Source organism: Triturus cristatus, chromosome 4_1 (genome assembly GCF_964204655.1).
Source record: "Triturus cristatus chromosome 4_1, aTriCri1.1, whole genome shotgun sequence".
In the NCBI taxonomy this organism is placed as follows: domain Eukaryota; kingdom Metazoa; phylum Chordata; class Amphibia; order Caudata; family Salamandridae; genus Triturus; species Triturus cristatus.
In genome coordinates this window covers 979,242,778-979,268,292 of record NC_140585.1, presented here as the reverse complement: position 1 = coordinate 979,268,292, position 25,515 = coordinate 979,242,778, and the positions used below count along the sequence as shown (strand labels likewise).

Genomic DNA, 25,515 nt, shown 5'->3' with positions numbered 1-25,515 from the left:
TCCCGGGCGGAGGGACAGGCAGTGGACCTCTTTGTCGAGGACTTGGTCCTCACACACCTGCAGCCTCGAGGGCTCTCAAAGTGTTTTTCAATTGAAAGAGCCCATCGGGTGCCGGGTGGTCGCCCTCGACCGGGGGCCCCTCCTCGACCACTTCTTGCCCGAGTGTTTAATTTCCGTGACCGAGACATTATTCTTCAAACTGCGAGGGCGGCTCCGCCCGTCATGGTTGAGAACAGCAAAATCACGTTCTTTCCCGATTTTACCCTAAGAGTCCAGAAACAAAGACGTAGCTTCCTGGAGGTAAAAAAGGCTCTTCGCGGACAGGAAGTCAAGTACGCAATGATGTTCCCTGCCAAGCTGCGGGTGGAGGCCGATGGCAAATCGTGGTTCTTTACACGCCCGGAGGATGCTTGGGACTGGCTGGAGGGCTGGCGCACTGTGGACAAACGTAAGAAAAGGGGGCTATCGGCGGCAGATCTGGCCGACGATTGGCGCCAGCAAAGGCGTTCTCCCTCACGCTCAGACTCTGACGCCCCGGGCCCTGCTGGGGAACCCTAACTCTGGTCGTTGGTAAGAGGGTATAGTGTTTTGTATGGCCACGTCGGAACTCCCCGGAATATGTCAGAAGCGGACTCATATTTTCACGATGATAGGGTAACTAGAATGTGGGGGCCAGAGATGTGGGGAGTGTTCGCCCCTTTGGTACGTGGTCACCCTGGGCCCCCGATGCAGACATTGGGGGGACGATAGCCTGGCTTCCACAATCGTAGATTTTCTATATAGACATGGGTGCGACTCCTGCCGCTATGATGGGGCTAGTTTAGAGGGGCTTTGGCGATCCAGGCAGTGCTAGTAATTTTCGTTCCTAGTGGGGATGTGGTCGGGGGGAGGGGACGAATCCTATGCGATGTCAGTTGATATGAGGGGAGTGGGGCGGCACACGTTTCCTCAAATTGTTCAGGGGGGGGCGACAGGCGCTCTGCATGTTGGGGGAGGCGGGCGGTTCTAGTCCCGTTATGCAGGGAGGCAGGGTGGGAGATGCCTTTTTAGGGGTATCGCTTGGTTTGAGTGGGTTTGATTGGGGGGTTGTTCTCTATTGTTTTTTTGCAGCAGCTCTAAATGGCAGTCTTTATCAATGCTTGGCACGGAGTAATCACCTACAGGCTCCTGGTCTCCTCTCCTTCGTCTTCATGAAGGGCGTGGGGGCGGCGGGTGCTGTACTCAGGGTGGGGGCTAATGGACCTCTATGCGATGGGCACTCCGACCATTCACGCAGGTCACTGTTGGGATCCTATGGCCATTACTCAGGGACTTAGCCTAATGACCTGGAACGTAAATGGGCTGGCCGACAAAATCAAACGGGGTATAGTGCAACAATATATTCATCGGCACCGATTAGACGTGGTGTTGCTACAAGAAACACACCTCATAGGTAACTCCTGTCAGGCCCTGGACCGGAAAGGGTATTGTATGGTAGCGCATTCTGGCTTTGCCTCGGGATCCAGAGGGGTGGGGATCCTCCTACGTAAGGGTTGCCCCTATGTGATTCACACTACTCGGACTGAACCGCAGGGTAGGTATGTTGCTTGTTCAGGTAGCTGGGAGGGAAGGGTCCTCAATTTGCTCTCAGTGTACGCGCCACCGGGCCTTCAACGCCAGACCCTAGCAGATGTGGGGACGCTCTTGGTGACCTTGCCGGAGGGGGCCCTGGTGGTGGGCGGCGACTTTAACTTGACGATGGACGGTGCCGTAGATCGCACTCCGCCCCACGGGACGCTCCGCAGGGCTCACCACTGCGCAATTTTACAGACGCGTTCGGCCTGGTGGACATCTGGAGATGGTCACACCCCCCGAGACACACTCTACACTTTTCAATCTGGCGTTCATGGCAGTCACTCGCGGCTTGACTACCTGTTCACACAGGCGCAACATATTCAACACTTCACTGAGTCCACGAGCCTAGCACGGGGGAGATCCGACCACTCCCCGGTAAAGTCTATCTTTGGGGCCAGCAGGCTACGGCAGCCTGGCCCCATCATGATTCAGCCCTGGTTGCTGAAAATCCCGCACATTAGAGATTCCTTGCGGCAAGACACAGATCACTATTTTGATGAAAACACGGGGTCGGTGGCGTCGGCGATCACACTATGGGGCGCTTACGGAGCAGTTATCAAGGGTCGGGCGTTGTCCCCGATTGTAGGGCACAAGACTGAACGTAGGCGGCGAGTTAGCGAATTGGAGGCGGAGATACTGCACCTCGAGCGGAGGGTTTCGCATACCCCTACCAACGAGACCCAACACAGACTTAATGTCAAGAGACAGGATTATAGGCAACTGCTCTTGGAAGATGCCAACCAACGCGCCCTAGCTGCCCGGCACAGAATATACGAGCTGGGTGAACGCACCGGTAAATTGTTGGCATGGCAGGAACGTAAGGAATTGGCTGCGCGGTGGGTGGGCGCTATCAAAAGGTCGGATGGTGTGCTAATCACGGACCCTCAACACATTGCCGAAACGTTTGCAAACTACTATGAGCAAATATATACTCCGCCGCAGAACTCGCAGGCACGATGGGCGGCAGACCTCCTTGCCACTATTGACATGCGCTGTGTTTCCCAGCAGGATAAGGAGGCTCTGGAGGTGGACATTTCAATTGAGGAGATTCAAAAAGCCATTCGAGATGTCCGGTCCGGCAAGGCCATGGGCCCCAACGGAATCCCGATAGAACTCATGAAATCGATGGCTCTGAAGCTTGCGCCCCACTTGCTGAATTTATACAATGAGTGCTACGAGACTGGCGTCTTCCCACCCGACATCCGTACCGCCACCATAGTTGTTATCCGCAAACCTGGTAAACCAGAGGACGAGTGTGCATCGTACCGACCCATTTCCCTGATCACAGTCGAGGCCAAGATTCTGGCCAAACTGCTGGCCAATCGTCTGCTTCCATATGTCACTGCACTGATCCACCCGGACCAGTCGGGATTCATGCCAGGTCGTAATTCTGCTCGTAATCTGCGCCGTGTGCACGGGGCACTGGGCCGTGCTACAACACTTCAAGAAGAAGCACTCTTGCTTGCGCTCGATGCCAAAATGGCGTTTGATACGGTGGCGTGGGAGTATCTCTTCGCTGTCCTGGCCCGCGTGGGGTTGGGTCCCCGGCTGATAGGGTGGATCCGACTGCTCTACAACTCGCCTACGGCCCATGTGTCAGTAAACAATCACCGTTCGAGCTCCTTCTCCCTAGGCCGTGGCACGAGACAGGGCTGTCCACTGTCCCCGCTCCTTTTTGCATTGGCACTTGAGCCACTCGCGGTCTGGATCCGGAGTGACCCTGAAATCAGGTGACTTAAATGGACGGCAGACCATGAAGACCGTATTTCTTTATATGCGGACGATATTTTGTTGTACCTGGCTTCCCCGGCGCGCTCGGTCCGTCGGGTACTTCATATTTTTCATATATTTGGGGCCCACTCGGGGTACCAGATCAACTGGTCCAAATCCCAGATGTACCCCCTCTGGGGCGACCCGCCGCATAGCCCTAGGGGGTATACCATTCCGGTGGCATTACAGGGCTTTCAATACCTCGGCATCTTCATAACATCGGACCCATCCCTATTTCATGAGCGAAATCTAGTGGGCCCATTGCAGCGGTTCAGGAAAGATGTGGGCCACTGGAAGACGCTGCCCCTCACACTCTTGGGCCGGGCAGCCCTTTTTAAGATGCTAGCCCTCCCCCGTTTTCTCTATGCCCTACAAAACACGCCCATCCCGATTCCAGAATCCTATTTTTTGAAGATTGATGCAGCGCTGCGCGGTTTGTTGTGGGATACAGAGCCGCCGCGTATCGCAATGCAAAAACTGACAATGGGCTGGTACGACGGTGGGATCGGACTGCTGGACTTACGCCTTTACTACCAGGCAACACAGTTTATCGCAGTCAACCAGTGGGTGTTTTCGGGTCTCATGATGATCCTAGCTTCCGTACTGACCGCTGGCTTTTGGGGAAGGGAGGTTATAATAGGGCATTGTACTCAAGCCCCAAAAATTTGGGCCTGACTGGCCCCACGGCCCGGACGGTGGAAATATGGCACAGGCTTCAGAGGCGCATGGGTTGGTATGGGCGGCTGACAAAGGCCACCCCACTCTGGGAGCCGGATTGTATGGGGAGACTGAGCACCTGCGCTGGTTTCGATAAATGGGACCTTACTGGTATCTCTACGGTGGGGGATGTATGGATTAAAGGCAAGAAGGCGTCCTTCGCGGAGCTTCAGCTTAAATACCAGCTCGCACCCTCAGAGTATTATCGATATCTTCAGATTAGCCATGCTATCGACGGCGCCCTCCCCGGTGGTGCACCCCTTCCAGACTCCTCTCCTTTGGAGGACAGACTGCTGCTGGACCCAATGGACTGCAGGGCTATCTCCTTGACGTATAAAAAGTTAGTTAATAATCGTACTGAATCAAATGCGGAAATTACGAGCCAGGTGGGAGACGGATTTGGGAGAAATGGCTGACGAGGATTGGGTTGAAGCGCTAGCTTCCCCTCGGGAGGTGGCAATACCGATGCGACTCCGCCTAGTTCAGCTCAAAGTGCTGCACCGGGTGTATTTTGATGCCACACTGTTGTGTAAATTGGGAAGACGTCCTGACGCGCTCTGCCTACGACAATGTCACCAGACTGGTACATTTCTACATATTCTATGGGCTTGCCCACTAATTCAGCAGTACTGGATAGAAGTCACCCGACAGATGGCGAGGTCCGTAGGTAAGCCCATCGCCCCCTCTCCTCAGCTCTGCCTCCTTAATGTGTGGGACGATACGGACCTTACCCAGGCGGAGCAGGAGTGGTCGGCGGTGGTGTGGGCCATTGCTAAAAGGAATATTGCCCAGAAGTGGGGGGTAGCCACCATGCCGCTGCTGCGCGGTTGGGCCACTGATATGGATTTAGCTATGGTGGCGGAGAAAACGGTCTACAAGAGTCGAGGCTGCCCTAGGAAGTGGGACCACAAGTGGGGCCGGTGGAATAAGTATCGAGGGGACATCTGTATTTCTCCAACGGTGGAACTCAGAAGGGAGAGACAGGCTATCCTGGATAAAATGGGGATAAGTGCGGTGACCTGAACTCTTAAGGCCATTACTCGTATACTGAGGGCGGGGGGCCCCCTGATCCTAACATGTATATGTAACCACCTTTGTAATACGTTACTGACTGGCTTGTTTCAATGCTTACTGCCCTGGGGGTATCGCTTGTCGTCTCCAATGCCCGAATGTATACTTTGCCTGTGTAGGTGCCGATTAAGTGTCATGGATGCTGCTATGTTGTGGATTTTGTTCTCAATAAAAATGTTATTTAAAAAAAAAAATCCTTTTATTGGGGTGCCCCTTTTCCTACAAACTGGAGGTCTGCAGCAATACAGTAAAGTTCATAGTTAGGAGTCTCCCACTCCTTTGTGCGAGCAGTCTCCTCCAAACTTTCCAGGTAACATCATTAAAAGCATATCCAAATCTTTAAATAGCAAATGAGGTAATACCATAGGTATGCTCTAAAAGTAGTATTGTAGCCTAGGTAATATCATATTGGACAAAGCTATACACCCCAGCATTGATGGAGGATTGTCATCCAAAATGGCAAGGAGTTCTTGAATACACCGGTATGATCCTGCTATTGACTTAACAGCCAGCATTCAGGAGTGAATAACGACCTATACACTGCTCTTCTCAAGTTGATCTTTTCCCCTACTTATGTAAAACTACAATTACTGCTCATCATACAGTTCCAGCAGTTTGCAACTCAACAGGGACGAAGAAAATAAACCCAGAAGTCTGACACGCTGCTATTATTTTACACGTCATGTTGTTTAAGCACTTTCCTCTATTTGTTAGATTAATGGATTTAGGTTAGCAATGGGCAATAACTAACCTGACAGATCTTAGGATTGATTGCTCAGTGTAAAAGTGTTGGTAATACAATGGAAAGACACTATTAATCTCATTCCGTGAGTGAAATGTTTTACCCGTCTCATTACGTAATCACATTAATTCTGATCTGCCCTATTCATTTTTCAGTAGCATCACCAGCAAGGACCTAGACTTCTCACCCTTGGTCTGCATCTTATTTGAGTAAGTGTTCAACCAGTTGCAACAAAGGTGATTCATCGTTTTAGCACATTTCTTTTTTCTAGTCCATTCTACCCCAAGACTTGTATTTTGTGCACTATCAACTTCCAGTTTTTTCAGGTCTGTCTCTAGAGTGCCAAATTATTTAATTGTGGTATCTCTGATGCCTGTAGACATCTTTAAACATTCCTCCCTCAGGACCAGCTTAAACGTTTCCCACTCTATACTGTTATCGCTTACCGAGCCCTTGTTTTCTCCAAAGTAATCTTCAATCACTTCCTATTACACTCCCCTGAAGGCCATGTAAGGTTGATGTTTGTAAGCCCCATGAAGGGGTTGGAGTAGTTACTCTTGCCTACCCGAGTGTTAACAGCAAAGACTAATGGTTCAGTAAGGTTTTGCATAAATATTCAGAAGTTTGTGCACAAATTAGTGATTAAATCCTCATCAAGAAGCTGTCAATTCGGGTACTAGGGAGTAAAAAAAAAAGTTATTCCCTGATTTTGGGGTACTGCGTCCTCCACACATCTTTTAAGCCCCAATTCTCTAGCTCTTCTCTCATGGCTGCCGAATTATCGGTATGCCAACATAGGTGGATAGGATCTATCTTTAACTACATCAGAAACACAATTAAAGCAAGCCCTAGATCACACAACTTGGTCTCAAGTCTGTGAGTTTAAGGATAACTTTATGCAAGAGCTCCACTGGGAATACATTTGGTGTCTATATGCAATTGAACCATGCCACAGTCTCATCTAACAGGTTTTATCCATACAAGGGTACCCCTCGTGTATTTCGAGTACCCTGTTGCAATTATGTCACATTTTCACCTATTTCTGCATGTGTGTTTCCTCATGAAAGGCAATCTGGGTGCCCCTCCTATTCAGGTATGAAATAACTTTGTGGAGCTTTGCTGGACCTGCCATGCCAAGAACTGAAGTTGTACCAAGTTATGAATGTATACCGTTTTCAGTTAGCCATAGTGAGGTTGAAACAGTGCTCATCATTTTCAGTGTCACTGTATGGTGCTCACCCACTAACCTACAACATTGTAGTGTTGCATCCAGGGCAATGCCCAGCCATAGGTTGACCTGTGAGCTTCTGCCGTCTCTTAATAAGACTGCCTTTTGTGTTCCCTCCCTACCCCTCTGGTACATTTCAACTTGGACTGCTGATCTCACAACTAATCTAGACATAAGAAAGAAAGACTCGGGCATGTTAACTCCCAAAATATATTGATACCTTATAACACAACAAATATTGTTTCTCAGGTTACATAAATGGACCATTTCACTGTTTTTGGCAGGTGCTCCTGCAAATGCATCAGCTGGGTACTTCTCACCGAAATGCTGAGGGCTAGTCTTAAGCAACAGCAATATTAAAGGATAATCTATCAAGATGAGGATTTAACACCAACCTTTGCCCTGTGCCACACTATTTAACAGCGGGTCAGGTGGAATGCCAGGACAAGTTGGGGTAGATCTTTTTTTATCTTTATATTTTAAGCATTGTTCTACCACATAAATTAGATTATTAGCAATATTTCAGCCCTGCGTAGTAATTTGCTTTTACATTAAGTAGTCCAATGTCATGGGTGCGAGAGTAGGCCCATTCTGCGATATCTCTGATGCTTCTAATTCACACAGTGTCTCTCCGCCATGCGACCTGTTCCACGTTCAATGTATCCAGAGAAGGGCATCCCTTTCTTCTGGACCACCCGTCAGTTCTTCACCTACTTTCGTTGTTTGCAATTATTGTTGCCATAACCTGCCGGGATATTTTGTCCCTTTAGCCTGCCCTAACCGATTGATGCCTCAATAAAGAATTGGAAGAGGGCAGTATATATAATTCGTTTCTGCAAGGAACAACATGTAACGAAGCTGCACTTCATGTAGTTTAATTTTAACATACAGAAATATCCACCTTTGTTCTAACACTGCTGCAGTGAAATCTGGGAACAGAGAGACATTGGTATTATCAACTTTGAAAGGGTTCACTGAGTGGGTGCTTTGCAGAATAATTTCATAGTCTCTGTAGTACAGAAGCTTGGCAATTATTAGAAATGGGAGCACTCCCAACAGCAGCGGCGGGATCGGTGTCCTATAAACCCGCTCGACCTCAAAGAATTTTGTGAGCTCTAGAGGAGTAACCACTGTCAACAAACAGTTTTCTAGAAGCAGTAAAGTTTCTTGGCAATCTGCATGTTCCTTGGGGCCAGCAATGCGTACATTGCTCTCCCTTCTACAAGCTTCTGCTTAAAATTCCAGCAACTCAGACATGTCTTTACAGACTTCTGCTAAACTGGGTTTCAGAAACAAAATGTCACCATCAGCCAAACCAACTTGCTCTGACATCTTTCTTTAATCAGTCCTTAGCAGCCCCACAGCTATGGCTATCACAAATATCTTGGATTCCAGCATCACGTGTGATTCCAAAATGGCTTTCAGTATATTGTCCAGGAGGTCTATTGAGTCCAAGAAGGCCGTCCTTTGTTTTTCTGGGTCCTTCATAGCAGCAGTCGTGCCCTTAGGGTCACCGCTGCCACCCTCTGCTGTACATTTTAGGGTTTGACCATTGTGAGGACTACAGGTATTTTAGAGTTATAGGGATACATTACTGTGGGAACAGAGTCTCTGAGGCCAATATTGTGTTGGAGTAGAATTCACTTTATGGGTTTTGGGACTGGTTCCAGTGATAACAAACCATGCATGGCAGCAGGGTAGAACCAGAGAAACTATGTTATCCTATCCAGTCATTGTTCATGCGTTTCAGATCACTCAGAGCAGTCAGGTGGGACAAAAACAGAAAAAAAAAAAAAAAAGGAACAGCGGACCCGCCATCAACGGATATCATGGCTAAGACCAACAACCCCCAGGTTCCTGGTATATAAGTTGTTGGGTCTCGCAAACATGCAAACACTGCGGCTACACTCACAGAAGGCAGAAACAAACGCCAAAGGCATAATGTGCTGCAAGACCAACTTTAATTGCTACCTTGGGTAGGGAGGTTATCCTGAATAGAAGAAATAGGTAACATTGCAAGTGGCAAGTTCTGGGAATGGAAAATCTCACCATAGCAAGGACACAGAAAGGGAGGGATTGAGAATGATAGGATACCATTCCTGAATAATTTTTCATCTGAATTTGGCGAAAATACTTGTCTCAAATACTTGAGGGTCTTACAAATCATATCGCCAGAGGCATCACAATTACTATGAACAAGTTGGAGGTTAGTCTGTGTGCTCGGGTCATGAGTGTAAATCAGTGTGTTTATACAGGATGAACATTACGTTTTTCAATAGGGTAAGCTATTGGTGGGAGGAGGTGCTGGGAGATTACAGAAATGGATGGCAAACTGAATTCTGATTTATTGCACATTAGGATGTCCCTGCCCGCAGATAGTTGTAGGCGAGTTATTTTGTTTTGAATATCACCCCCAAAATGAATACAACTTCATTTAAAAAAATTACTATTTAACATTCCTCATGGAAATAGACTCTAAACTCACAATCTGTGGCTCTCTATAGAAATAATCCAGGGGCTGTGAGTAACCACTTTCTAGCAAGACCATAGCCAGTATCTTGGTCCCTATGCTCTTAACATTGATCCACCCAGATCAAAATCGCTCTTCACCCCATTGTAGAACTTCCTTGAACCTTAGAAGATTTTTTCGTGTGCTAACAGGAGCCATGCTGGAAAATTCAATGGTTTTGTTAGCGCTACTTGATAGAGAAAAAAAGTCGGTTCAGGCTGCCAGTGAAAGTCTAGCGGCCATAAAAATTGTTTTTTTTTTTTAAACGGACTCCCATGTCCTGGGAAAAAAACTACTGGGTTGTTAGGATCATTCGTATTTGTTTTTTCACTGGCAAAGCCCCACTTTGGGAGGTTTTTTTTTAAAAATAAAAATTTGCTGAGCAGCTCCATGAAAGATGTGGGCCGCTCATCAAACCTTAACTGCCTTCAGAGAAACTACTTTGTGGTGGCTCCTCTGAAGGCACAGAAGTTTAAGCAGAGCTAGCAGAGATCTCTAAAGATGGTGGGAGGTAGTCTGGCCAATGTGGTGTAGGTAGTGACCTCCGCCACACTGACAGACAGCCAGCCACCTTCCATGCTCTAAATCAGGCTCTATTACTCCCTCCATCAGAGGTTTGGTTTCTTTGTGACAGGTAATAATGTAACAGCCTGCAGGGGAACATGCCATGCTATTTCTCTGGGATCCCGTAAAGCTCCTTTCTTCGGGTTGCAAGTTAGAGCTAGTGCTTTGAGTGAGGTGCATAGTAGCTGAAAAGAAGAGGAGATGGTGGTCCACCCATGTGAACTTTGGCAGTGTCCACATCCGCTTTTAATATCCCTTCCTGTACCCGACAACATTGATCGAATGTAGAGAATAGACCTCAGCGGAACTCTGAAAGAACAGTCTCATCCAGAGCAGGCCCCAAGAGCTTCATATATGTGTGAGAGATCGATGTCTCGAGTTTGGAGTTTCACTTCTGCTATAATGTGCATCAGATTACCAGCACCTCAGGGAAAGCTCTGGTGAGGTGCTCAAAAGAAATAGGCGATTAGGTTCATAGTAGATGGAAAGGATGGCTATCACTGGTTGAAGACTTTTCCCTTGACCTCTGCAGGTGAACCTGGGCCAGGCACAGTTGTGGCCGACAGGTGAGAGCTGTAAAACCCGTGACAGACGTTTTGGTGAAGGTTCTTTCGAGGTGGGACTGCATTGCTCTGTTGTTATCACCATCCCTCTGAAAAAAGTAGGCAAAAAGCGCCCAAGAAAAAAACATTCCTTCTTCATCTCATGCTCAATTGTTGCCAAATATTCCATGGTTCACAATGCTGAGATTGCTGACACCTTTGAGCTTGAGCCGAAACGTGAACAGATGATTCTCACAGCATTGATGAAAGACTGTCAAAAGTCTTTTAAAAAAATGCAAAATTAAATTACCTTCATGGAGGGCAAATGTACATTAAAGTTGATGTTATATAGTCGGTTTACCACGTTTCTACTGAGTCTAAAAGGCATAAACATTTTTAAGCTAAGCGTCTATTGCATAATTACAAAAGAAAGTGAAACTTTCATAACATTCTGCAATGGCCTTTTGGGCAACAATACTTGATGCAACTATATATATGGTTGGAGGAGATGAAAAAATATGGTGCAACATTTCCTAGAGGCAAAGGTACTTGATGGGACTTCTGATTTGAATGCAAAAATGTGAAACGGTGTTGGACTCCCAAGAAGAGAACCCACTGTCGCAGACGTTCATTGTCCTGAGGACCTCATGTGACTTCAGTTAGGAGGGGGACAGGCTGGGATGCTACCTTTTCTATGTTCAGTGGTTCAAGATGCCAACTTTTAACCCACAGATTAATTTTCCAGGGTTAACTTACAAATGTACATACACTTTTACATGATAAAACAATACATCTACATGTGTGAGCTTGTAGGCAAATATAGGTGTGAAGATATTGAACTCATTACCTGAAACAGTCCATACTTCGTTTCCACATCATAAAGTTTATGCTCCTGAATAGATGAAGGTACTGGAGATGGAAGATTGTCCCAGCACCCAAGAACATTAGCTAAACTAGCAAAAACAGGCTCTGTACAAAACGCAAGACAATCCCTATGAGAAAAATAAAAATTATTGCGGAATACAGAAATAAATGTTTTAAAATCACATAAAACATTTGCTCTCTTTTGCAGTTTTTCAGACCCTAATGGATTCACAAAGTTCTTGCATTGCAATATACTGCATTACTGGTAGTTTCACCAATCTGTCAAAGTTTAATTCTAATTCCATATTCACCAATATTTTTATCCCTTTCAGTGTCTTTGTTTAGATATTGCCATAAGCAATACTATGAAAACGTTTATGTATCACATATTCCTTATCAACCACTTTATTTGAGCCCCGTATTTTCTTAATTCAGATATTACATTGTATATCCACAACAAAACCAATTTTGATTCAACACATTGTTATGGTTATAACTCTTAAATACTTATCTGCTTTCATTTGTCTTAAAACAGCTTGAACACCGGTAAAGTTCTAGTATTTTTTCTGTTCCCTTTTTATCAATTTCTGGGCTTATAAAGCATCTCCTTACATGTAGTGAAATGAAGTCTGTCCCCTGAACTACCACAGGATGATGCTGGCAGCACACATTACTTTTCCTGTGAAATGGGAACTCCCTTGGAATGCTACATGGAATCAATGGTGAAGATCAAGTGCACAATGAATAAGAACTATTTTTTACTTTATATCATTTTGTATAGCACACAATATAAACAGAATTGACGACACAGCAGCAAAGAGCTGTGACAATATGGTGCCAAATTACAGATTTTAAATAATGCTGGAATTATCTAAACTAATGCGACTAGACACTAGGTGCATGCAGACAAGACCCAGATACTGGTATAGGAAGGAATACAGGCTGCAAAAGAGGAGCGACATGGACTTCAATAGCAAGTAAGGAGTCTGGAATATACTGACAGACGGGGGAAGTCACTCATAATTGATGCCAAAGTGGTGTATCCTTTATAGGCCAGCAAGCAATCCAAAACTCTTCCAACCAAACACTCCTCTACGGTGTAGCGTGCTACCCTTCTAACAATATGTTTTGGTGCCTCATTAGAAGTATGAAGTGCAATATAAAGTATAACACTTAGTGGCCCATCCAACTAAGGGCAGCGTTTTCTGCTGAAGTATAGTGTGTTAAGTGCTGGACATGAGTTCTAAAGATTAAGTAACGATATAGTATTTAAAGAGCGTACCTCTGCAAAGATGCTGCCTGTGGGTGTGCATCGAAAAATAGTGAAAATAGGCAAATGTAAAGTAGGAAAAAAGGATGGGGGAAAAAATAGAAGAAATATTTTTGATCTTTTAAATTTTACCTGGATTCTTCTAACGGATGCTGAACAGTAAGTAGTCGTGGGTGTCGAAGTCTTGTTAGCTGTTGAACTCCTCGTTTTAAAGAATCAACAATCTGATCCTTCTCAAATTTATGGTGCTTTTCAATCACTTTTTTGTCAAATACGAAGACTGCAACTTCCTAATAATGGAAATATATAATACCATTGACTTAATCTATCTTTATTTATATAGCTGCTAAAACTACATTCACTAAAAGAGATTCACAAATATGTTATTTTATGTTTAAGTCCGTACATATGAGGGCACACAGGAGTCACTTGAGTGAGAAATCATGACCTTCAAGTTATGTTTTTTCTCCACACTCTTTAAATGAAGGTGTTTTCTGAAAAACATTTAATGTCAAAGGACAATATTGTGGCATCATAATGATGAGAGAAACAAGACATGCTCAGAAAGTAGAACAACCTGATTAGTATGATACGGTGATGTCTCCAATAAAGAGTCTAATTCTTTTCTTTCTCCGACTGGCCTCAATAGTACCATCCTCTTGCTAATTATATTCATCCCACAGATGAAAAACCACAAAACCCTGCTTGCCTCCCACAACCTCTCCATTCATCAGTATGCTGATAACATGCAACTGTACCTCTGATCCACAATGGCCAATTATATCAAGCAGCTAAGCCTTTGCCTTGCATGGACATAAACCTGGAGTAAGCACTCCTCCTAACGTTTCTCAGTTCTGCATTTAAAAAATAGCACACATTACCTCAATGCACGTAGGAATCAAATAGATACATTCACAAAAACTACAAAAAAAAAACCTCTGAGGCCCTGTTATTCAGCTGTAGGGGGTGCCCACATGCTTGTCTTAGTACTTGTAAAACAAATGATGAGGCATAAGTTAAGTCATTAGGCTTCTCAAGAAAACCCAGCTCGCTTTTAAAGACTGCCTGACAAGGTGAGGAAGATACAATTACAATCTAACTCAAACTGTATTAGCATGAAAGAAACTCCAACCCTTATAATTCAATAAATTCATAACACCCATCTGGTATCAACTGAGCTTCCTTTTCAAAATAAAGCTACACCCATAACTATGTTCAACCAACCAAGCACTGGACCCAGCCCACACTAGTGTGGGATGGTGCCACTCATCGTCTGAACAAATATCAACCTAACACCTTTCAAGACTGATTTCCGTGTCGCTGTACAACTGATCTGAGGCCATAAGTGTTGATTTGATTACATGAACAAGTGTAATATCACAAGATGCCTCAATGTATTATGAGGAATATGTTTATAGTTGCAATGACATTCATCCATGTCAAATGGAGGTTTTAAGAAGGATGTTGTTTCTTAATTTTAATGTATCTCAATGTATTGTTTGTATTGCCTTATTGGCAAGATACCAAAATATTAATAAATAACAAGATGACCGATATAAACAGAATACGGATTGAGTGATACTACCACAGCAAGGGCTGTGTTCAATGTCACCAATTACAATCTGGTCTCACTCTACTAGGGTAGATGTAACATTTGGCCTGATTGGAGTCAAATGTACCCTCCGATGCTATAGACCATACTATCCTTATTTGTTATTTAGAGACTCAAAAAGAAATTAAAGGAGCAGTGTTAAATGGATCAGGTATTTTCAGAATAATAGATGTTCAATGCCTATTTTGATCTTTTCTTCTCACCACCTTTATTACACAACTAGAGGTCTCCCTATTGCCAATGTTTTAACACTGCATGCAAACGTCAACATAAGTAATCAATGACTGCCTGATTATCCATCACTGCTTCAAAACAATGACAATTAAAAAAGGGGGTAATTCAACCTGCCATAAATTAATCACTTTTAAACCTTAGACAACATAGGGACTTTAATCTAGCACTGTTGTTTTTTTTTACTCGGTTATAACTGCTTATCGAAATTAATGCAAGACAAATCACACCCTCCAGTTAGATATGTCAATCAATCACTATCACCTCTGTGAATTCATTTGATGAACAAGCGCAACAAGAATCCACATTACTTTCAACAAAAATACAACAAATTAAAAGGCGCAAAGTCAGTTCCAAAGTTTTGAAAATTAATAAAAACAGAGCACTAGAGAACATAGCCAGCCAGGCTTGAAGAAGGTAACTCTCTTCCGAGCCTCTAACAGACCGTTCCACCACAGCACCTGCCTTGCCTTTGCTCGGGCCAGATTAGCAGCAGGACAGAAGTAACAGACATTTTAGGCACAGCACAATCCGGGACACCAGTTTGGACACAAGGTCGTCTGGAACCAAGACAAAGCGTGTCTTGCTCGAGGTGAGCTGTCGCGGTGCTCTGACCGGAGGCCAGATACGGGGAAACATGGCGGAAGCTAGGTGAGCTGTCGCGGTTCTCTGACCTGAGTTCCTGTCTCTGAGTGTGGGCGTCAGCCCACAGTGAGGCAGGTGAGAGAGTGAGCGTTCAGCGGTCCTGCGGGTCCGGTCTTGCTCGTCAGTATTTGGCATCCGAGTACCTCGAGTGCCTCGGCGTTCAGTGTCGGATGTGTGGATACGAGGAGTGCCTTTTCGGCCCGAGGGCCATTGCTGGTGCTGTGGCCCACGCAGTGATTTCGCCGGAGATTCTGCCGCCGGGTGTTCAGCTGTGCTCACTCCTCCCTCCAATTCCAAGCCGTCTGTAACGGGGAGGCAGTCAGGTTTGCTGTTCGATTTCCGAGGTCCGTGGAAAGCTGTTCCCGGATTGCAGCTTTGGAGTTTGGCTGCGCTGGAGCTCTGTCGCGGTAGGAAGATCCGTAGCCTTCTATTGGGCCCTCGACGAGGTTTGGAGGGATCCTGCTCCGACATCTCCTTGGTACCTGGAAGGAGGTGTAGGGGGGAGTGTGGAGGAGGAGAAGGACACAAGGGAGGCTCGGAGGTGTGTAAAGTCCAGCGCAGAGGTCACCGCGGAGGCGGTAGAAACATCACAGGGAGCCCGCGGTAGGTTGGGGAGTCCGGAGGTACAAAGCATAACATCTGTAACACCCACACCTGTGAATCTGGAGGCCCCTGACACCAGCCATATCCCCGGTCTGTCACTTCCTCCGCAAAGCAACACTAAAGCGGGTACCTCAACTACAAATTTAAAGCATAAAGTCAGAAGAAGGGGGAGAGGTACTCTAAGCAGAAAGGCTAAAACTACTGGAGGGACCGCCGATCTGGGTGAAGCGGCTGAGGCAGAACTGAGCCCAGAGGAGACACCGGATGTAAGTCAGATCACACAGGGGGCCCCCTTAAAGAATAAAGCCTCCTCATATCTATCCAGCGAGGTTAAAGCTAAACGCGTTTTTTCTCGTAAAACAGTAAAAGGTCCTAAAACCGCCAAAAATGCCAAGGCAGCTAATAACGCAGGGTCGAGGATAACACTGTCTTTGCGGTCCTATTTTAAGGTTGTCCCGCAAATCCGGCGTCTTTCCGACCAGCAACTACTTGAGGACACTTCTCTTACGATGGCATCGCAGGAGCACCATGAGTTTAATGTACCAGCCACAAACACAGACACAGATCTGATCACTCCTCTCTTAGGGCCTGTCCCTGCTTCAGCAAACACCTTGCAGTTCCTGGCTGAGGAAGCGGATACAAATACAGAGGGAGATATAGCTGATGCCGGGGCGGAGGTTGAGGTCAATATGGATTGCCTTCCAGTCCCTCTAGTCCAGAGTTTTAGTCCTCGGGGACCTCAGACTGTCCTCCTGCCCGACACCCAGGCACAAAATCCAAGAGATGTATTACACTCTACGGAACCACCGATTGTCATCCCGCCTGTCACCCTTCTACAAAATCCAATAGATTTTTTGTATTCCACGGAGACATCAACCCTCTTGCCGCCCTCAACGTACCTGGCTACAGAGTCATCTTCACTGGTCCCTAGTCCAGGGTCGCGGTCATCGGGGTTGCTGTGTAGTGCTGACCGACTGCAGGAGGACGCACGGGGGGCTGTGGCCTCCGATACACACCCGGGCAGCGGGGTTGATCCACCTCTAGCTTCTGATCTCCAGTCGATGTTCTCATCTTTATCAGCAGACCTCAAGAAAGGCTTTGAGGCCTCAGCAATCATCCAATCCGATATTCGGAACTTTTGTGAGTCCTTAGATAGAAAAATAGATAGCCTTGCCACAAGAACGGAAAGACTGGAGGATAAAGTGACAGGTATGTCTCTACACCTGGACGAAGCCAAAATGTATATTGTTAAGCTCAAAAAAGAGGACCTGATGCTGGCTGAGAGGATGGAGTCCTTGGAGAATAATGCGCGTCGCGGTAACCTCCGTATTCTTAATATCCCGGAAGGCAGTGAGGGGTCGGATATCAAGCAATATATCACCCAATTGTTAAAAGAATCCCTGAGATTGGATCAAACGGTCGAGGAACTGTCTCTGGACATTCAACGTGTCCATAGAGACCCCTTCAGGAGGAACCCCCAAAGAACAAAGCCGAGGAAAGTATTAGTGAACTTCCACACTTACAGTCTAAAAGAGTCCATTCTGAGTCTGGCCCTAAAGCAGAAGTCATTGAGTGGGAAGGGTTTCAACTTCCAGATTAGATCAGACCTCTCAAGGGCCACACTGGATAAACAGTGGGAATTTGGGAGGAGGTTAGAGGCCTTTAGGAGTTTAGGGGCGGTAGCCAAGTTAGTCTTCCCAGCCGCTCTGAAGGTTATGTTTAATAATACAATGCAAAACATTCGATCGGTGCAGGCAGCGGATGAACTTCTAATCTCTTTGGGGAGGGGCAGAGATAAAGATAAAAACAAGGGGGCTTTAAGTTACAGCAGTAGAGTATTGCTTTTGTCGAAAGGAGAAGGAGGGGAGGAGGGGAGAGAGGGAGGGGGGAGGGAAGGAAAAAAGAAAGAAAGGGAGAAGAAAAAAAAAAGGGAAGGAAGAAAAAAAAAAAAAAAAAAAAAAAAACTAGGTTTAGATAATGCCATGAGCAAAGCTAAAGGAGCTGGGGAGGGGAATAGGATGCTGCTATCAGAATAACTTCTAGAGTAATTAGTAGAGTAACTTAAGGAGTTTATTTATTGGATTAGGAAACCCGTAGAGAAAGAAAAAGAGAAGGGGAAAAAAAAATAAAAAAAGAAAGGAAAGGGAAAAAAAAAAAAAAAAATCTAAGAACAATGTACATCTAATAAAAACTCTTGTCCCGTTCCTCCTCCTGATTGGTTACTCATCCATCTTTTTTTCTTTTTTTTTTTTTTAATTGCCTCTTCTGCTCTTCTCTTTCTCTCACTTATGCACATATAAAAGGTAATGGTTGGTTAGGACAGGAACTCAGTAGGGGTGCTATCTTCTGGTATTTCCAGATAGATAGAGCAAGGGTTTCCCATGGGGTGGGGGGGGGAGGTTCAGGGGAGCACGAGGGGGGGGGGGGGGGGGGGGGGGGGGGGGAGTGCAAGTAAAAAAATTTAAAAAGTCCTCATTTTTTGCTTGCTGTTACTTTTTTTGGTTATGGAGAGTTATAGGTCCGGTGGTAAACGCTGGTATTGCCAGTAGAGGTCTCTTTGCCTGTGGGGTGAGAACTCTGGTGTTGGGGAGTGGAAACTGCTCCCATGGATAATTTAAAAGTTCTATCATGGAACATTAACGGCCTGCGTTCTAGTCCAAGAAAGTGGAAGATTATGCAATACCTTCGCGACTTTGACGCTCAGGTACTCATACTACAAGAGACCCATCTCACAGAAAATGATTCTTTCTCTAGTTAAAAAAATAGGTGGGTCGATTTTTGCGTATCTACCACACAAAATTCTAATATCAGAGGAGTCGCGATCATCTTTAAAAAATCTCTAAAAGCAAGGCTAGTTGATAAACTCGCAGACTCAGGGGGCAGATGGCTTATTGTCTCTGTAGTTATAGCTGGGGCCCCAGTAACTATAGTAGGCTATTATGGGTCTAACCAGGACGATCCATCAGCTCTAAGCTCTGTGTTCTCTCATCTCCTTCTCTATCCGGACCCGATTATTTTGGCCGGAGATTTTAATGTGGTCTTGGACCCTAACCTTGATAAATCTCTATCTAATAGACCTACACTTCCATCTAAAACTAGGGCCTTCTTACTCGATAAAATGAAGGAGTTTGGATATGTGGACATATGGAGACTTAAATCTGGGCTAAAACAGGGCATCTCATTCCGTAACTATAAGTACCACCATCAGTCAAGGATTGATTTAGCGCTGGTCAGTCAGGAACTAGTTAAATTGGTGCAAAATGTTGATTACCTCCCTTTCCATCTTTCTGACCATGCTGCTCTGTGCCTGGTATTGGTCGGGCTGTCAAAAACCACATTTAGAACATGGTCGTTTGACCGCTCCTTCCTAAATGCTCCAGACGATATTTCCTTCTTAAAAACGGAAGCACAGTGTTTTTTTGATGACAATACCGGGTCCGCTTCCCCAGGTTGCGTATGGGATGCATTCAAGGCTTTTCTGCGTGGTCTAATTACCAACAAGGTCTTGTATAAAAGGAAGATTTATAGAGATACGGTCACCTCGCTGGAGGCCGACATGGCTAGGGTGCAGGAGAACATCTTGTTGCATCCTATTGCTCCACTAGAAACTCAGAAAGACTGGCAAAATAAGCTACTCACATTAAAAGGGGAACTGGGCTCAATCTTGAACCTACGAGTTCTCCAGAGATGGGAGGCCAGTAAGATGGCGCATTTTGAATACGGGGAAGGTGCAGGGAAGCTCCTGGCTTGGAAAACCAAAACGGATTGTGTCAGAACATAGATCATATTATGGTTGAAGGAGTGGTCCACTCAGCAGATAGGGATATTAGAAGTGCCTTTCGCGATTTTTTTAAGGACATCTACCATGAGGATAAGAATATTGAGGCGAGGCAAGTTAATGATTGGCTAAATGGAGTATCCCTCCCTTCTCTTTCGCCCGACCAGAAAGCTACCTTGGACAGACCCATTACGAATGAAGAGGTTACTAGAGCCATCTCAGATAGTAAGAAGGGCAAGGCATCAGGTCCCGATGGTCTCCCTTCGGAGGTCTATCTGGCCCTATTACCAACAATAGTCCCTCCTTTAACCCAGTTGTTCAATCAGATTTTTCAGGAGGGGCTGTACCCTCCTGACTCTTGGAACGATGCTTCCATCACTCTGCTATTGAAGCCTGGTAAACCAGCTGATAGTTGTGGCTCATACAGACCGATCTCCATTTTAAATTCGGACTATAAGCTTTTTACATCTGTCCTTGCCAGAAGATTGGGGGAGGTGGCACCCTGTATTTTACATCAGGACCAACGAGGCTTTGTGAAGGGCCGCCAGCTCTTTGAGCTGACCTATGATCTATTGGGTGCCATCGACATGGCGACTGCGGACTCCTTGCCCCTAGCTGTTATCACGTTGGATGCCACCAAGGCCTTCGACAGAGTGAATTGGACATTCCTTTCGGGGGTCTTGGGGCAGTTCAACATTGGTGAAGGTTTCCGGAGGGCGGTGAGCTTGCTGTATCGGAACCCTACAGCTTCCTTTCTGGTCAACAGTGAGTTATCAGACCCTTTTAACATCACTCGGGGCACTAGGCAGGGTTGCCCCCTCTCCCCTCTCCTATTTGATTTATACATCGAGCCCTTTGCCCAACGGCTGAGGGACGATGTTAACATTAAGCCTTTTATTTATGAGGGATGGGAGAGGAAGGTAGCCCTATATACCGACGACATTCTTATTTTCTCTTCAGATCTGTGTACAGCACTCCCCGTGGTCATCGCACTGGCCCATGACTATGGTGAGATGTCTGGATATCAGATCAATGCATCCAAAACGGAGATGATGCTGTGGAATGAGGCTGTGCCAGTGGCAGGGGCCCAGCTAAGCCATTCTATGCGTTATCTCGGACTTACCATAGTTAGGGACATAGATAAAATCATACCGCTGAACCTTGACATTGTGGCGAAAGACTGCAGAAAACTTATAAGGTCTTGGTCCTCGCTCTCTCTTTTCATTTTGGGTAGAGCTAACCTGGTTAAAATGTCCATTTTACCCAAAATTTATTTTTTGTTCAACACTGTTCCGTTATATTTTGAACCCTCTATCCTAACAAAGTTGCAAGGCCACATTAGTTCTTTTATTTGGAACGATCACATACCACGGATAGCATGGAAAAAGATCAGGCGCCGTAGAGAAAAGGGGGGTCTGGCAGCACCTGATCTACAACTATACGCTTGGGCTTTTCAACTCTCCCATGCCAGGATGCTGCTTAAGATGCCGACAAATGTGGGAATAGGCAGCATGTTTGTCGCATTACTGAGAGGAGAGGGAGTAGGCCAGCAGGGTCTTTTGCTTAAATTTGGGGATCCTAAGTTTTTTAAAAAGGTTAAGTTGAAGATTTTGTTGGGTTTCACAAAAACATGGGTCAAATTAAGAGGTGCCATAAAGGTGGGCTACTTTGCAAGTAGGTCGCCACTGTGGGAATCTCCGGGTTGCCCGGCGTGGCTCCTTGACAGTTTGGCAACACCTTTAAGAGAGGCTGGCCTGGAAGTTTGGGGCAATCTTTTTTTTAGATGGCGTCTTGCTACCTTGGGACCACTTATCAGCTAGAGCTCTGTTAGGGGTAGATTCCAACTGGGAGGTGATAGCAGAATACTGATCCTGATGATGGACAAACCTCCTGTATCTAAGGAGATCTCGCTCTGGTACAATCTGCTACTTGAAGAGGTCGACGGGGAGTTTGTCTTACCCGAGACATTGTGGAGCACCCCTTTTACTGGAATAGATCTTGAGAATATCTGGTACTCCTCCTTTAAGATCTTGTGGGCCACAGTGAAGCCGGCGTGGTTGCGAAGGAACCATTTTTTTACGCTACATAGGGCGTACTACTCTCCACAGCGGTTATCGAAATTTTCTACTGACTCCATTGTGGCATGTCCTAAGTGCGAGTTGCTAGCAGCCTCGGACCTACACATGTTCTACGAATGTCCATTGCTGTTACCTTTTTGGGACTCTATCAGTACTATGCTGACAACATCTTTGGGGTATCAAATCTCAATCAACGCATTGCTCGCAATTTTCGGAACATCACTGGAAGTCCAAGGTCCTGTCAAAAAACTCTTGTTCTACTGTATCCTACTAGCAAGGAGAGAAATTTGTAAGAAATGGAAGGAACCACTGCCTCCCACTTTGTTAGATTGGCGTATATCAGTACTGCAAACGTCTAAGATCGACCTAACAAGATCTGGCAACCCCGAAAAACGTGACTTCTGGCACCTTTTGAACTAGGCCTAGGTGATCCCTTCTTTTTTTTTCACTGTCCTATGATTAACGCTGCTTGGCCTGCTCTCCACTCTAGATTTACCCAAAGTTATGGCCTCCCCGAACCGTCATGGGTATTGAATAGCAGCAACATTGCTCCTTTATGGTTAACACCTCATGGCGCATCCTGTACTGTCACAGATAAATGCATGCTGTACTGTCACAGATAAACTGGTAGTGCCATCGCGGCGATGGCACTACCAGTTTATCTGTGACAGTACAGTTCATTTCTCTCTCCTAGTGCTCCTGGGTGACATTCCAAGAGCAAAATGAGGACACGAAAAAAAAAAAAAACAGAAAAACAAAGAAAAAAAAAAAAGCGTGTCTTGCTCCCGCCACCTTTTCACCATTGAGGCCAGCTAAGATGACAATTAACATTCTTACTGCAGATGTCACAGATCGGGGAACACTCTTTGATAGAGTAGCTGAGACATAGAGCCAACCATACAGACCTTGGGTCAACTTTAGTTCCATGTTTAAACTCCTGATCCCTGGGTGGCAGCAGAGAGAGGAGGGAGGGAGGAGGTGGCCTCTGACAGCAGGATCCCACACTGCAACTTAATTAGTCTGTGCCCTTGGTAACATGAAGGTGAAGAAGATAGAATGGACCTTTTAATGCTCCATGGGCCGAGACGTGTAAACTGTATGAACACTCTGATTTACTACAGAGAAAGAGAGCCCTACTGATAATCAGAGTTACATAACTCGGGGATGCCAACCTCAGTAAGTTACCCACTTGTGTCGAATGTCATGAGGGGGAAAGACACTTCTTCAAGAGGAGCCTCCTAGGTCCCTCCTGATGGGTATCAAAAGGATAAGGGTTAGTTTATTGAGTGTTGCCTCTTCACAAATCTGACCTAGGTACTGTACGTACAGACTGGCTAAGTCAACACCAAATTTGACTGAATCAATCTTTCCTTGGGTAAAATGTTGAGAATTTTTCAGGTGGGACTTCCTTTGTCTCTGCCATTTTCACTGTAGTGTACTGCTTTACTTTTCTATTTCTCCTTCTTTCCCTCTCCTTTTTGGTATGGAGACCAAGAATAACATGAGGATTTCTAAAATCTGATGCATTACAAATTTGGCATGGTATATAAAATACAGCAATTCTGCTACAAACACTTGTCAATGGAAAGTTAACATCGGTTTGTTTCAGCAGACATTTTGTTCTGATCAACTCTGAGTAAAAAAGAGTTCAGACATTTCAAAACCTAATTTTAAAATTAAAGTGGCAATTAATACATTTAAAACAAAGCCAAAACTGGAAAATATACAACATGGAAAATAAATGTTTGTCTTAGATCTTGCAACAACTTCATTTGTCTTTACACAATTTATTCTAATACACACAGTGAATGACAATTGTTGGTCTAACTACAATTATGCAATTCATTTTCTGATCTGTGTTAAGAATCACTAAATGGAGATACAGAGTAAATCTCTAATTAGGTGCATCAATGGAAGTGGGAACCTTAAGATTAGGAGAAACTAAGGTAAATACATTTTATATCTGAAAGAGTTCTATGAGACAGAATGATTAGTTGGTTGGCTGTGAGAATACTAAAAGTGTAATTGATACCGATAGCCATGTGCGACCACCAGGGAGCCAAGGGAGAAAACTAAGGCAATACAGTACTGCTATCAAATGATGAATCAGTAACATAGATCTCAGAATTTGCAGGAGGTAAGCAGGAATTACAGGGGCTCTTGTGATGTATTAAACTGTGGGCCGTGCCACTCTCAAATAAAACTGCTTATACGTTATTTTTGGCAACATAATGTTCATTTGATTAGCTTACACTATAATATGCAGTAATGTTAAATAAATAATGTAATCTATTAACAAAACCCACCTGTTTTGTTGACTTTTTAATCCCGTGATAGATCTTCCAGGCAAGTCCATTACCACCACTAGCAATATGTCGACCTACATCAAACTCCCTTGTAACAGGATTTCCCATCACAGCACTGGTGACGTCGGCAGTCACTTTTGTAACTGTACTTTTCAATTTATTTAACATAGACTCCATGGTTCCAATGTCATGAAATTGAGGTTACCTAAAGAAACAGGGAACAAATACTATGTTTGGAATTATTTCGCAGTTCACTAGATCTGGCTACAGACAGCTTTTACTGTCATCAATTATTCAAGAAAGTACAAAAGAGAGAGAGAGAGAGCCTTGGGTAAGCCCCTTTCAACCATTGCCTTTCACATTTTCAAGGTTTGCCATTGCTTGCATTGACTTCTATTATGGTCATGACATTTCATGGATAGGAACATTGTCCCATTTGGCTTTCCATTAGGGTTTGATGAAGGGAATCGAGTAGTCATTAGTTGAAATATGGTATTTTGGGTTCGGAAGTTCATGGTGTTTCGAAACTTTAGTCTGAAATAAAAGCCAATACTATTGACTAATTATCCCTAAGCAATCATTTGTTTTACTTTGGTGTATTTACATGTTGCTGGATTTGCAGCTTTGCTTTAATCACAAAACAAAGATGAACATAGGTTTTGTGAAAGATGCAGCAAAAATACTGTCCCTGTTCAAAATTATCTAACATGCAATATTTCACTATGTACGCCTTTTAAGTTCACTAAAATACAAACTATAGAATCTCATTCATTAGATTCTTATTTGAGGTACAGCTTAGCTCTGCGAGTTTAGTGTATTTAGCTAAGAGGTCTTTTTAATTATCATTATTATTATGAATAAAAAGGATTTTCTTAACAAACCATTCCCTTTCTTTGTGAATACGAGTTTTTCTGTATTTCATGATGTTAGTTGTAAAAAACAAGCATAAACAATATTCAGCACAAAATTGAACAAAGCATTCATCTTTAAACAAATATGTAATCTGTATTGCTATACTTATTAATGTATGTGTCTGTGTTTTTCCTTAACATTTGCTATGAATGCCACCACCAATACCACCACAAATGGACCCATCACCAAAAATACACAACCACCAATGCCATCACCATCACCAAGCCACCTCCGGCAATACAACTATCAATACCCAGGGCCACTGGAATTATGCAATTGTGCGGCTGTGGTAATTTCTGCATAATTATAGATTTGCCACATTATCCATCATCTGTCGCATAATCTGGAGATTTAAACAAAAATAATTGGTTCTAGATCAAATGGCTCAAAAGTTACTAAAAATGTGACAACACGTGTTGCCACGCAGTGAAAGGCCTTTAAAAAGCTGGACTGGTCTCC

General features: G+C 44.8%; 1 protein-coding gene across 3 annotated transcripts in view; it reads right to left on the bottom strand.

The window, feature by feature from the left end:
- Positions 1-25,515, bottom strand: part of SCYL2 (SCY1 like pseudokinase 2) — a 408,171-nt gene that overhangs the window by 328,295 nt on the left and 54,361 nt on the right. The window contains exons 2-4 of one of the 3 annotated variants that reach the window (XM_085653887.1): positions 24,145-24,349; positions 13,024-13,181; positions 11,605-11,749 (exon numbers count right to left, since the gene is read on the bottom strand). In XM_085653887.1, the coding sequence (XP_085510013.1) occupies positions 11,605-11,749; positions 13,024-13,181; positions 24,145-24,321 (480 nt within the window). In that variant the 5' untranslated portion in view covers positions 24,322-24,349. Of the gene's footprint in view, positions 1-11,604; positions 11,750-13,023; positions 13,182-24,144; positions 24,372-25,515 lie in introns of all 3 variants that reach the window. The other 2 variants (XM_085653888.1, XM_085653889.1) reach the window with 2 other exon arrangements.